Source organism: Arachis hypogaea, chromosome 18, assembly GCF_003086295.3.
Source record: "Arachis hypogaea cultivar Tifrunner chromosome 18, arahy.Tifrunner.gnm2.J5K5, whole genome shotgun sequence".
NCBI lineage: Eukaryota > Viridiplantae > Streptophyta > Magnoliopsida > Fabales > Fabaceae > Arachis > Arachis hypogaea.
In genome coordinates this window covers 29,837,513-29,850,129 of record NC_092053.1, presented here as the reverse complement: position 1 = coordinate 29,850,129, position 12,617 = coordinate 29,837,513, and the positions used below count along the sequence as shown (strand labels likewise).

Genomic DNA, 12,617 nt, shown 5'->3' with positions numbered 1-12,617 from the left:
GAGTTCGGCCATTCTCTAATTCTCGGCCCTAAGGGCTTCATTGATCGCCAGAAGTTCGGCCTGGTTAGTGTTCGAAGGAGCATGGCTGTGCTCGTCCGCCATATGCTGTGGCCTGCAAAAAAGATTAAAAATGTAGAGAATAAAGAGTTGTGGGGTTAGAAAAAGTCAGGGCCCCACGGTAAGCGCCAAATGTTCCTATGTGGATATGGACGCTCCGAGGTATAGCTCACCTCGCGGGAGTTCGAACCGGCTTTCCTTGGAGCACAAAGTGTGGAACGTCGTCTACTTATTGGGAAGACGGCGTTGGGTACCTGCAAAGGGACTCCAACGCTCAAGTAAGTAAGAATTATCTCCTACTTATGACTGAGTAAGTCACCTATATATCATGGAGATATTGAAGGTAGTTATTTGTATAATTTGTTATCGGTTTTGATGTGATCCTTGTTGGTAGCTCGAGATTCGGGGCTTTAATTTTTACGTGGAGAGATTTACGGGGAGGTTAAGTGTTGATCCTGATTCTGAAATTTCTGGTATAGACCGTTATTGGGGTAACATATATATATATATATATATATATATATATATATATATGCTTGTATGGGAATTTATCATAAATTTTATTTCAGATAAAATAATATTATATTAAAGTAAATTTTATTTTAAATAAAATAATATTATATTAAAGTAAGTCTCAATAAAAATAATATATTTTAAAAATATTATTAATATAATATTTATAAAAATATTTACTAAATGTTAAATATTATTTTTTAATCTTAATATTTTATTTTATTTTTAACTTTAAATATTTGATTTTAATTTTATATCTAATGTTTTAATTATTTTAAATATTATTAATTATATCTTTGACTGGGCTTTGAGCGTTTTTGCCCCAATAATCACATCTTTCTCTTCTTCAATAATCACACCCACTAGAGAATCCGTCACGGTAAACATCTCTCTACTTGTTTTATGGGAGCATTTCTAAAAATGAAATTTTTTTATCATTGTTTGTTCAATTTCCAAAGATGGTCTCGTCTGGGACAGAAATTTGCCTTGAGATGGATTAAGCCACTGAAAATCAAAGGTTTGGATAGAAAGAAGCTTAGGAAGTATTGATGTAACTTTTTTTTGTGTATGATTTTTTTTATGGATAAAATCTATAAATCTTAGAAAGTTTTAAAATTTTTTGTTCTTTCAACAATGAGATTGTAAATTCCCTTGAGTTAGAGAAAAAGCAAGATCAAGATATTCGGAGTTGGTTATCTATTAAATACATGAACCGGATTGGTTTAGTTTTGGTCGGATAATAGAATTACTCGTACTCATGAACACTTTTATAAAACATAATCAATATTTATAACACAAAAATAAAAATAGAATTTTGTGCTATAAAAACAAAATAGTCATATTTCTATTAAAAAACAAGCTAAGTCCCACAGTATGGAGCATATATATGAGTGAAAAATAAAATAAATAAATATATAAAATAAAAATAAAATAAATAAAAAAACAAAAAAAAAAAGAGTAAAGACTCAATGTCTAGACATCATAATTTTTATTTTTTCTGTATATACTTTTACAGTACTTAGTACTCACGCCTCTTTTATAAAAAGAACAATTTGGCCTAGTAGCTTGGAATCTTAGGTCAATTTGCCTTTTTTTTAGTAGACTTGATAGATCGATTTAATTTATTTTGACACCCCAAATTATAATTAATTACTACTAGAGAAAGAAAATCAATTTTCAAAATAAAATGACAGTATAATATATATATATATATATGTCATCTTGTTGTTCATAAGTTATTTTTTAATCATGTTGGTTTTGATTATTAGATATTTGATTATTTTACCATAATACAATTACTTTGTTTAAAAATTGTATAAAACAACATAACAAACATATATAATTATATAATGATTGATTTAGCAATTTATTTTGTATGTTTATGAAACATTTTTAAATAACATAGTATGCTTTGCTTATCTGGAGAGGAAGTGTATTTTTTTGTAGAGCATTTAAAATTTTTTAAGAACAAAATATTGGGTTCTTTATATTTAACTAAAAAGCTGATCAATTTTTAAAGAATTTTGAAAGGAATTTCAACTATTAACATGAGGAGATTTTAATTTTCACATGTAATGAAACTACGAAAGGATTTCAATTTTCTCATTTTTGTATCTCATTTGAAAATACATTCACATGCATTAAATAATATTTAAAATTTATAGATAATAAAATCAAGGAGTAAACTACTATTTCTACCCACGAAAGTTAAGAACGCTGATATATCTAGTATCTACCTATAGAAAAAAAAAATTACTATTTGTACCCATGAAATATGGGTTCTGTACAACAAAATTATTCAAATACTAAAAAATTACCCAAAATCTCTAAATTACTCTTATCTTCACCACCACACCACCTCCTTCACCCAATCACCTTTCTAATCCTAACCCTCTTTACCCAGCCACCACCCCTCTTTCCCTTTCTAATCTCAAATCCCACCACCACCCCTTTCACTCACCACCACCCCTCAAGCTCTTCACTCAATAGTGGCTCCCGCTATCTCTCGCAACCGTCACCGAAACTCTCGTCCTTGTTCACGGATTTACCACCATCTACTTCGCCAAAATCGGATTCGCTACTTGCGCCATTGACTATCAGGGCCACGACTTCTCCGACGGCCTCATCGCCCACATCCTTGACATCAACCCCGTCGTCAACGACTGCATTGCCTTCTTCGACGAATTCCACTCTCGCTTCGATCCTTCTCTTCCTTCCTTCTCTTAGTTAAATTTTTGCATTACTATGATTGTGACGTACTATGATTGTGACGTACTGTTTCATATCATTTCATAATTCGGCACAATATCAGGAGCGGAATTAAAAAATTTCTTAGGAGGGGTTAACAAAAAAAATATAAATTAAAAAAAAAATAAAAAATTAAAAAGGAGCTAAACTAAAAAATTAAAGACTTATATATACACTTTATTAATTTGGGGGAGGGGCTATTACCCCCTTGCTTATAACGTGGCTCCGCGCCTTCGTCGCTGCACAATATGCTTTTTATATATATATATATATATTTGGTTAATTATTTAATAAAGTATACTTTTGTCAGATAAATTTTTGAAGAATTTTATTTCAAAAATATATTTAACATTCAATTTGTTTATGTTTTGTGTCTAATATTTCAAATATATTTTAATTATACTCTTGCATAAACACCATTATCGAAAACATAAACGAAACATTTATATAATAACGTATCTAGTGTTAACCATCAACTGATGTTGACATGTTAGTGTATGATTGGTTATTATATGTTGTCTTATTGAATGGTATAATTGAAATATATTCAAACTTAGATGTAAAATTAAAATAAAATATTAAAAGATAAAATTAAAATAAAATATAAAATTTAAAAATAAAAATAATATTAACTATTTAATATTTTTTTAATAAAAATCATATTTATAATACATTTAAAAATAATAATTTTATAGAGACTCACTTTACGGTAATAATATTTTTTATTAAAATAAAAATTATGATAAATATGGCTCAAAAAAATTATGTAAGAATAATTTTTTAAAATATATCATTTTTATTATATAAAAATAACTTAAATATATTTAATAATTTCTTTATATAATTTATTAATAAATATGTGATTATGGTAAGTAAATAAGTATCATATATTTATATTATTTTGTTATATAAAAAATATTTTTAAAGACATCTAAATTATTTTTATATAATAACATGACATATTTCAAAAATTATTTTATATAATTTTTTAAAATGTATATACATATATATATATATATATATATATATATATATATATATGTGTGTGTGTGTGTGTGTGTCAATATATGTATGAGATATTTATCATAAATTTTATTTTAATAAAATAATATTATATTAAAGTGAGTCTTAATAAAAATGATATATTTTAAAATATTATTAATATAATATTTATAAAAATATTTACTAAATTGTAAATATTATTTTTTTCAATGTTGATATTTTATTTTATTTTTAACTTTTAATATTTAATTTTAATTTTATTTTTAAGATTTCAATTATTTCAATTATATCTTTATTGGATAATATATGATATGACAATCTAATATTGCATGTGGATCAATCGAACATTACCACGTGTTAGTGAGATCTTAACATACAATTGTTACATCATCATTGTAAGTGTTAAACCTTTAAGAATATAATTGAAATATATTTAAAATGTTAAGAATAAAATTAAAATAAATTAAATATTAAACTATTTTTTTAAATTTTAGAAAAAAAACATATTTTATATTGATTAATTTTACTATACAAATATCATCCTAAGAAAAATTGAGAACTAATATTTTTTTAGATAATATTTTTCTTTCTTAATTTTTAGTGTTTTCTCACCCAATAATTAATTGTTAATTGGAAAAAAATTAGTTACCAAACAAAATCATAGTATAATTGGGAGGCCATTCTATTTTATGTCACTACATTGAGGGTAGTTTTGGAATTTTATGCGCGAGTTATGTATGTTCCCTGTGTGAGAACTGAACCCAACAGAAAGGGGATAAGGAGCAAGAGCGAGCAACGAAGGAAGAGAGAAAGAAACAAACATGGCTTCTACTTCCATTAACACTTTCACTGGTTTTGTTGGATGGAAATCTTCTTCTTTGTTTCCACATTCTAATGCCTTAAACGCTACACTCTCACTCCCTTTCAACCCAAAACGGCACTTCTCCGTTACTTGCTCCGCCTCTTCTTCCGGTACCACAGTTTTTTCCTTCTTCTGATTATGCTCTTCATTTTGTTCAATTTAGCTTCTTTTTCTTTTTTATTTTCTTCCAGTTCATTTATTTTTCTGGTTCCTAATATCATTCGGTTTTAACAAATTTGTTGCTTTAGATAGTGGTGCAAATTGTTATAGGGTTCTAGGAGAGGGTAATTCGGGTATTTTTGAGTCTTTGAGATGAATCAATTATTGGAGATTGTTGAATTTGATTGATTGAAGGCATGGAGAAAGAGGGGAAAAGGTTCTGTTAACAATTAACATTCATTTGTATGTTTTACAGAATGAGTAATATTGTTCAAATTTGGGAGACTGCTATAAGCATTTCATTCTCTTGATTACTCTTTCATTTCTCGATTATACTCATTTAAGCAAGAGAAATTCATGATGTTTGTGGTGATTTTGTCTTCAGATCCTCTGCTGGTGAAGGCTGCCAGAGGAGAACCTGTTAGTCGGCCACCAGCATGGATGATGCGCCAGGCGGGAAGGTACATGGCTGTTTACAGAAAGCTTGCTGAGAAATATCCATCCTTTCGAGAGAGGTCGGAGACAACTGATCTCATTGTGGAAATTTCTTTGCAGCCTTGGAATGCCTTTAGGCCTGATGGAGTGATCATTTTCTCTGACATCCTTACGCCTCTTCCTGCATTTGGGGTCGAATTCGACATTGAAGATGTAAGGGGTCCTGTTATTCAGTCCCCAATACGCTCCGAGGAGGGATTAAAGGCTCTGCATCCAATTGACCTGGAAAAGCTCAGTTTTGTTGGAGATTCACTCAAGATACTGCGCAGGGAGGTAAACCTAGTTGCATTACCGCTTCTATATATCATGGCTATCCTTCAAAGGAGCCGTTTTCCTTACTTATTGCTTTTTACTTAGGTTGGTGGTGATGCTGCCGTTTTAGGTTTCGTGGGAGCACCTTGGACAATAGCAACATATATAGTGGAAGGGGGTACGACACGCACCTATACAACCATTAAGAGTATGTGCCATACAGCGCCACATTTATTGCGGACTCTACTCTCTCATTTGGCGCAAGCAATAGCAGATTATGTTGTTTTCCAAGTGGAGTCTGGGGCTCACTGCATACAAATATTTGATTCATGGGGTGGACAACTACCACCTGATATGTGGGAACGCTGGTCAAAGCCTTATATCAAAGAGGTAATGTAGAAACAGTTCCCATTTATTTTCATCTTATTGAAATTGTGTTCTAATTTTTCAAACTGTTCTTTTCGGGATCCATGTCATAGCAAGCCTAAGTGTATGTATTTCAGCTTTTGCTTATTTGTTTAGTTGAATCTTTGAACTAGACAAACCATGTGTCGCTTTCAAAAGTTTGCAATGATTACAGGTTTTGTTTTATGTAAATTATTGTTTTGTTCCAAGCTCTCATGATTGTCATTTGGTTGGTAAGTAATAAGATGAGCTAAGAGCTTGTAATTTGTAAGCATCGAGTGGTAAATATGCTCACTGGATGTTGATCTTGGTCTTCTGAATTTCGGAGAGAAAAGTCCAAATCAGAGGCTACACCTTCAAACTTTTCTATTTAATTGAAACTATGTTGCTGTTAGTGCATCATCATAATTTATAAAACATAAAATATTTGCAAATTGAACGTTGGGTGCAAGATGCTATTGTTCCATATTTTTTCCTCTTTTGCCATGTACTGATTTCTAAACTTCCAGATTGTAGATTTGGTCAAGAAAAGATGCCCCGAGACACCGATTGTTCTTTATATAAATGGAAATGGTGGCCTCCTTGAGCGTATGAAAGATACTGGAGTTGATGTTATTGGCCTGGACTGGACTGTGGATATGGCAGATGGAAGAAGAAGATTGGGTAGTGGAATAGGTGTGCAGGGAAATGTGGACCCTGCCTACTTATTCTCCCCACTTCCTGCCCTCGCTGAAGAAATTCAGAGGTTGGCAATTTAATATCTTTTTAACTCTTGACATTCTTCATTCTCGATAGTCATATTCTTTACCTGTTCAGCCTGCATTTCCCCCATGTTCATGATTCAGATCCAGTGCGATTGTCAAGGTTATTATTCACATATACCTTTCTTGATATTTGGTTAACTATCTGCATAAACGGGAACAAGTTTATCAAACTCGAGAGCTCTCCTAAACTCCAATCCAGGAGTCCTGGAGTTTAGATGAATCTGAATCGTAAGAGGTTAACTTTGAAACATGTAAGCTTGATTCGGGTGCATAAACTTGTAAACTCCTCGGAGAGTTTATTAGTTTAGAGAGGTTGATAACCTTGGATGAAAATTTTGAAACAAATATCAAAAGATAAAAAGAAGAAATACTGAAACAGATGAAGCAGTGTGCAAATGGTTGGAGATATTTTATAAAAGGCATTGTTACTAAGTTATTTAATTCAATTTCAAAATAACTAGTGAGTTCAATGAGAGAGTCTGAAACTTGTGTGCTTGAGTTTTGTCTTACTTGATGAATGCTGTTGCGGTCACTTTATGTTATGTTAGTGGTTTATGAGAATGGAGAAATGGATTTTATTTTCTCTCTTGAATTCTTAAGCTGATATGTATTTGTTAGGGTTGTGAGGTGTGCCGGGCCTAGACGGCACATCCTTAATCTCGGGCATGGTGTTCTTGTTGGCACACCTGAAGAAGCTGTTGCACATTTCTTTGAAGTTGCTAGGAGCTTGAAGTTTGATACACTTTTTCAAAACAAATCTGCAGAAGATCCTAGATTGGTAGCTTAAGGACAAATGCCACATTACCTATGCCATGTGTATTGCTTTGGTCTTTGGTGAGTGTAGAATAGAGCAGGCTAGTCCCTCCTCATTCTTCTGTAACTTTGTGATGATTAGAGGTTGAGGATTTGCACATTGAAGTGCCGGCTAACTGATCAAACTAGATGCATTTTCATTTTGTATTCTTCTGTATTTATTGTGGAATATGATAATCCAATGAGGTTCACTTCCAAATAGTTTGTATAGTATTTTTACCAGTAATAACATTACGGGAATATCAATTTTTTTTTTTAAAATTACGGTCCACTTTGTTCTGACAGTATACATTATGCATGTTACAAAAGATTTATAAAATCAAACTACTTTTACAAAAAGAAGTCGTAGGTTGACAAAAGTCTCTGACTAAGAAGACTAAGGTATCTGTAGATAAAAAATCAAATAATAAGATTTTTAGTTATTATTTTTATATAAAAAAGTCTAATCTTTTTATTAATAATTAATTTTAACATTTGTTATCTAAAATTTAAAACAATTTAATATGTATACTCTTTCATTTAATTAGGTATTAACTATTAAGTCTGTTGTACAAATAGAAAAAATTAATTTCTATACTTGCTATTTAAAAATAATATTTTTTCTCTCTATGTATATAAAAATATAACTAGATATTAGCATAAAAAAAATTATACTGATAGTTATAAAATTAACTCAAAATTAATTTTTTTAAAATAATTGAATCTTGATTCTAACTTTAATTTAATTATAACATTAATATTTTCTCCAAATTATATGTAATAAATATTTGAAAGAAGAGAAATGAAAATATAGATTAAAAAGATAAGCGGTGAAAATTTAAAACTAAATAAAAAAATTAAAAAATTATGTATATGATAACAATAATAATAATATTTTTTATTTAAATTATATTATTTTGTTAATTTTTTTTTGTAGAAGAGAAATATAGAAAAAAAATAGAGAATGAGAGAAAAAAAAGAGAGAAAGATAAAGATGAAGAATGAGAGTGAGAGTTTGTTAATTTTAGAAGAAAATATTTTATTTTGATTTTAAAAGAATATCGGATGATATATTTTGATTTGTCAAATTATTAATATAAAATATAAATTATATATAGAGTAAAAATAGTAGAGAGAAATAGAAGAATGGAGAGAGGTAGATGAGAGAATTTAGGAAGGGAGTTTATTAATTTTGAAAAAAAATATGTTCTCTCAATTTTAATAAGAGTGTCATGTCTCATGTGACACATTTGATTATTAAATTAGATAGCAATATATGATACATAATATAGGTATATTTCAATTTCAATTTTAATTTTAATGCAACTAAAGAATGTCATGTTGCACATTTTAATTGTCAAATTAGTAATTAATCATTGATATTGATAATGATATATAAAATCGATAAAGTGATTGAAAAAATGAGAGAAATAGAGAAAGGAAAAGGGAGGAGGGGAGAATTCTTTAATTTTAGAGGAAAATATTTGATTTCAATTATGTAGTACATTTTGGTTGTAAAATTAGTAAGGAGGAGAGATGAATTCTTTAACTTTAGAGGAAAAGATTTAATTTTAATTACAATGAGAGAGGGACATGTGACATATTTTAGTTGTAAAATTAGAGATATATAATAGGATAATAGATTTCACTATTTGGGTAGAATCCTTGTTGTAGTAATAAAATATTTTTATTAAATTTTAAATATATTTAGATACATCTTTTAAAAAAAATATTTATTAAACAAATATGAGCAAATGACGTTTTTAAAAACTTTTTTTAAAAAAATTATTATGATATGAAAGATTTTTTTTATAAAAAAGATTAAAAAAAAGGTACTTTTTTCAAAAGTAAATCTAAACTGATCCTAAATTCTATCTCTACTAAGACTATAATTACAAATGTTGGTTTCATTGTGTCTATAAAATTTGAATATAGTAGCCTTAATAAAGATTCATTCTAATTGGCTTCCACTGAAAAGTGCAATGCAACGAAGTTCTAACATAGACCAGAAAAACATTGTGTAACAAGAATGTTTCTTTAGAATCTTGGTGAATAGATACATTGAAGGAAGCACCTTATTTTTCTGGACACATTTTATGGGATTGATCTAAGCATACATTTTCATTTGTCACTGTAGCTGAAGCCTTCCATTTCCACCGGAATAGTTGTGAAATTGATGCAGTGCCTCATTGAGAGTCTTGAGAGCCATGTCATATGATATAAACCCCATGAAGTAGAACTCATAACCATCAACTGACACAATTTGGATGTATTTTTCTGAAGGGTTGAATCTGTTTGTGGAAGGGCTCACTGTGCTTACCTGAGGCAGCTCCAATACAACCTACACCATACCCCAAAAAACAAAGGATTAGTATATGACGCCAGAAAGTTACCCTAAAATCAGAATGCTGCTAGTTTAGAAAATCCACAAGTATGATGTCATTTTTAGGATGGATTCTTTTGTATGCAAATACATCCAAAAATTATAAGAGGGTTTAGAATTCTAGACACCTGTGTTGTATGTCTATTTGTAGGATACATATCTGTGTCATAGAGTGTCTGGGAAAAGGCCGCACCCATAGAGTGTAATCTAGACATCCTAACCTGATAATTACATCAGTGGCTGATTCACGTCTTGATCCCGTGACCTTGGGTCATATCTCAGTATACATCAACGAAATTTGTATGCACATGTTGAATTTTTAGTATTGAATAGAGAAAATAAGATAAGTGTGGAGCTATCAGAGATGATATTATGAACAATGAATAATTTTATATGGTAACAAGTTGTACAAAAAGTCCAGTCACTAAGGTAGAATAAACCTCTTGAAATCATTAGCAAAGCAATAAGGTAAGGACAAGTAAGTACCTTATAGTAAATACAGGAGGATCTATGGTGCTGAAAGGACATGGGATGGTGACAAATTGGATAGTCACTGCAAAATGCAACTCTTTTATTGGACACATAAAGTGTTCCAATCACAGGTCCAGATGTTGTTGATATGTAGCATGCAAATGGCTTCAATAGCCTCTCTCCTGGTACAAACCCAAATGTTTGTTGAAACAGTTTGTCAGATCCTCCATTTGTGAGTGCCCTTGTTCCTTGAACAATTCTTGCCATTGCTGCATCTGCTGGACTTGAACTTATTCTTACTGTGCATACAATTGAAAAGATAGATTCAGTTTGAAACTAGTTATGTAAGAATGTTGAAGACTAGCAGTAATAAGTATCATTAGTTGGTAACAAGGTCGTCGAACTCGCGAGTTAACTTGTAAATTCTTACATAAGATTTGCAATTCCCAATTTAATAGGTATCCAATTCACACACACACACACACCTTTAGATTTGCAAATTCACAATTCATAGTATCTATTGAAAAAGATACTTTGGCAAGAAATTTGAGAGATGAGTTTTGGTTATATATTCCTAAATTGTAGTGAATATTGTTAATAATCTGAAATTGATATATAAGAGGGGAAAGTGAGAAAGAAAAACTAACTCACTATGGTTCCAGAAATTATCAACCATGTTTTCTGCATGTCTAGCAGCTTTTTCAACCGTCCTGCTGCAGCGGTTAAATCCATCACATATTGAATCCAATGTTTGATTAGGACCTGAAAAGAGAAACCAAAACAAAAGAGCAAAATTAGTGAAAGAAGAAGAATCTTTGTGATCAGAAGAGTACTAGTGTTATTGGAAATCACTCACGGTTGTTGTTGTTTGATGCAGAGGAAGGAGGAGCAGGGGAGATATGAACATAAGGGTTGTTGGGGTTGTTGATGTTGTTGCTGTTAGTTGTGATCGGAATCTCTGTGTGATTATTCATTGTTCTTGTGGAAGAGTGAGCAACAAAAGAGCAGATTTAAGATTAAATGAGTTAGCAATCAAAGTGAAGTGATAGGGATGAATAAGTTCAAGATAAATGGTGCATAATAAAAGCCGAAAGTAGGAATATGATGCTAAAAGCATATAGTAGGTGTTAAGGTATTTTCTTGAAATAATATTTTTTATTTAAAGTTGATGTTTGATGGTTTTCTATACTCTATATTTTTATTTATAATAGAAAGATCTCTGTTTAATAAAATAGAAACATATATATATATATATAATCACAAATATTAAATGAGTATAATCTATTAATGTATAAAGAAGAACAATCTCAATAATTAATTTTACCTAGATATAACAACAAATTCATTTTTTATTTAATTTTTTTATTAGTTAAGATGTGTTTTAAAAATTATCATTTGAAAAATAAATTATTAAAAAGATACAAATTAATATTAATTACTCCAAATTTTATACACTTATTTTTTGTAGTTAGATTAAACATCAATATAATAATAAATTTAGAAAGTGAACCTTTAAAATTTTTGACAAGTGTTTTGGTAGGACTTTGACAAGTATTTTTTATAGGGTTCTTTTTTTCGTTTACTTCCAACTCATACTCGAAATCTCATAATTCTGATCGTTGACTGGAATTGAAACACAAATTCTCCACAATGGAGTCAGTGGGAGGAGGACAAAAACAATATGACTCAGATAATGAGGAGAAATAAGAAGATCTGGTACAATTGGGGAATGAAGAAATTACAAAAAGGACTGAGACGTGCGCTAAAAGCCTTTTTGAAAGACTATTCGCAGACAAACCTTTCTCCTAGGGAACAATGGACAATGTTCTCAAAGTGATTTGGGGGAGACCAAAGAGACTTCGTACGGTAGAGAAGGGAACAACATATTCCAATTCTTTTTCGAGGAGGAACAAGATGCAATAAGAGTGGAAAGAGGAGGACCCTGGTTCTTTAAAGATTATATACTCCACTCTGTTTCTTCCCAGCATAGTCTCAATTCTTGGGTCTTTCAGAGGAATTTAAAACGCTGGATGTAGGGAGAAAATTGAGAGAGAAGATTGGAGAGGTTATTAATGTGGGGTTCTTTAATGTCAGGAAAAAGAATCTAAAATTGTGAAAGCAAGAATCCGAATTGATGGAGAACGAAAGATAAGAGATAGCTTAAGACTAGTTAGACCGAAACAGAGAATAATAGAGATTGGAGTTAGATATGAGC

General features: G+C 30.3%; 2 protein-coding genes across 5 annotated transcripts; one reads left to right on the top strand and one right to left on the bottom strand.

Moving 5' to 3' along the window:
- Positions 1–4,513: 4,513 nt before the first annotated feature.
- On the top strand, positions 4,514–7,768 carry LOC112771731 (uroporphyrinogen decarboxylase 1, chloroplastic). 2 transcript variants are annotated; one of them, XM_025816541.3, is made up of 6 exons: positions 4,534–4,791; positions 5,226–5,301; positions 5,396–5,608; positions 5,693–5,977; positions 6,502–6,737; positions 7,375–7,768. In XM_025816541.3, the coding sequence occupies exons 2-6, from the start codon at positions 5,278–5,280 to the stop codon at positions 7,541–7,543; spliced, it is 927 nt and encodes a 308-aa protein (XP_025672326.1). In that variant the 5' UTR covers positions 4,534–4,791; positions 5,226–5,277; the 3' UTR covers positions 7,544–7,768. The 2 variants fall into 2 exon arrangements, with proteins under 2 accessions (XP_025672325.1, XP_025672326.1); XM_025816540.3 differs by having other exon boundaries at positions 4,514–4,791; positions 5,226–5,608.
- A 1,672-nt stretch (positions 7,769–9,440) lies between these two features.
- On the bottom strand, positions 9,441–11,579 carry LOC112772034 (GEM-like protein 2). 3 transcript variants are annotated; one of them, XM_025816911.3, is made up of 5 exons: positions 11,259–11,579; positions 11,054–11,164; positions 10,418–10,701; positions 10,060–10,196; positions 9,441–9,889 (listed from the first exon to the last, which is right to left on the bottom strand). In XM_025816911.3, the coding sequence occupies exons 1-5, from the start codon at positions 11,374–11,376 to the stop codon at positions 9,865–9,867; spliced, it is 675 nt and encodes a 224-aa protein (XP_025672696.1). In that variant the 5' UTR covers positions 11,377–11,579; the 3' UTR covers positions 9,441–9,864. The 3 variants fall into 3 exon arrangements, with proteins under 3 accessions (XP_025672696.1, XP_025672694.1, XP_025672695.1); XM_025816909.3 differs by having other exon boundaries at positions 10,060–10,152; XM_025816910.3 differs by lacking the exon at positions 10,060–10,196.
- Positions 11,580–12,617: the final 1,038 nt, after the last annotated feature.

What these genes read in the sequence shown, in the direction of transcription:
- LOC112771731 (XM_025816540.3), top strand. Translation starts at nt 4,641, where the DNA reads ATGGCTTCTACTTCCATTAACACTTTCACTGGTTTTGTTGGATGGAAA. An exon ending in TCAAGATACTGCGCAGGGAG is followed by an intron (nt 5,609 to 5,692) that starts GTAAACCTAGTT and finishes CTTTTTACTTAG; the next exon opens with GTTGGTGGTGATGCTGCCGT. An exon ending in CTCGCTGAAGAAATTCAGAG is followed by an intron (nt 6,738 to 7,374) that starts GTTGGCAATTTA and finishes TGTATTTGTTAG; the next exon opens with GGTTGTGAGGTGTGCCGGGC.
- LOC112772034 (XM_025816909.3), bottom strand. Translation starts at nt 11,376, where the DNA reads ATGAATAATCACACAGAGATTCCGATCACAACTAACAGCAACAACATC. An exon ending in TGATAATTTCTGGAACCATA is followed by an intron (nt 10,702 to 11,053) that starts GTGAGTTAGTTT and finishes TTGTATGCACAG; the next exon opens with TAAGAATAAGTTCAAGTCCA. An exon ending in CCTCCTGTATTTACTATAAG is followed by an intron (nt 10,153 to 10,417) that starts GTACTTACTTGT and finishes TGTAATTATCAG; the next exon opens with GTTAGGATGTCTAGATTACA.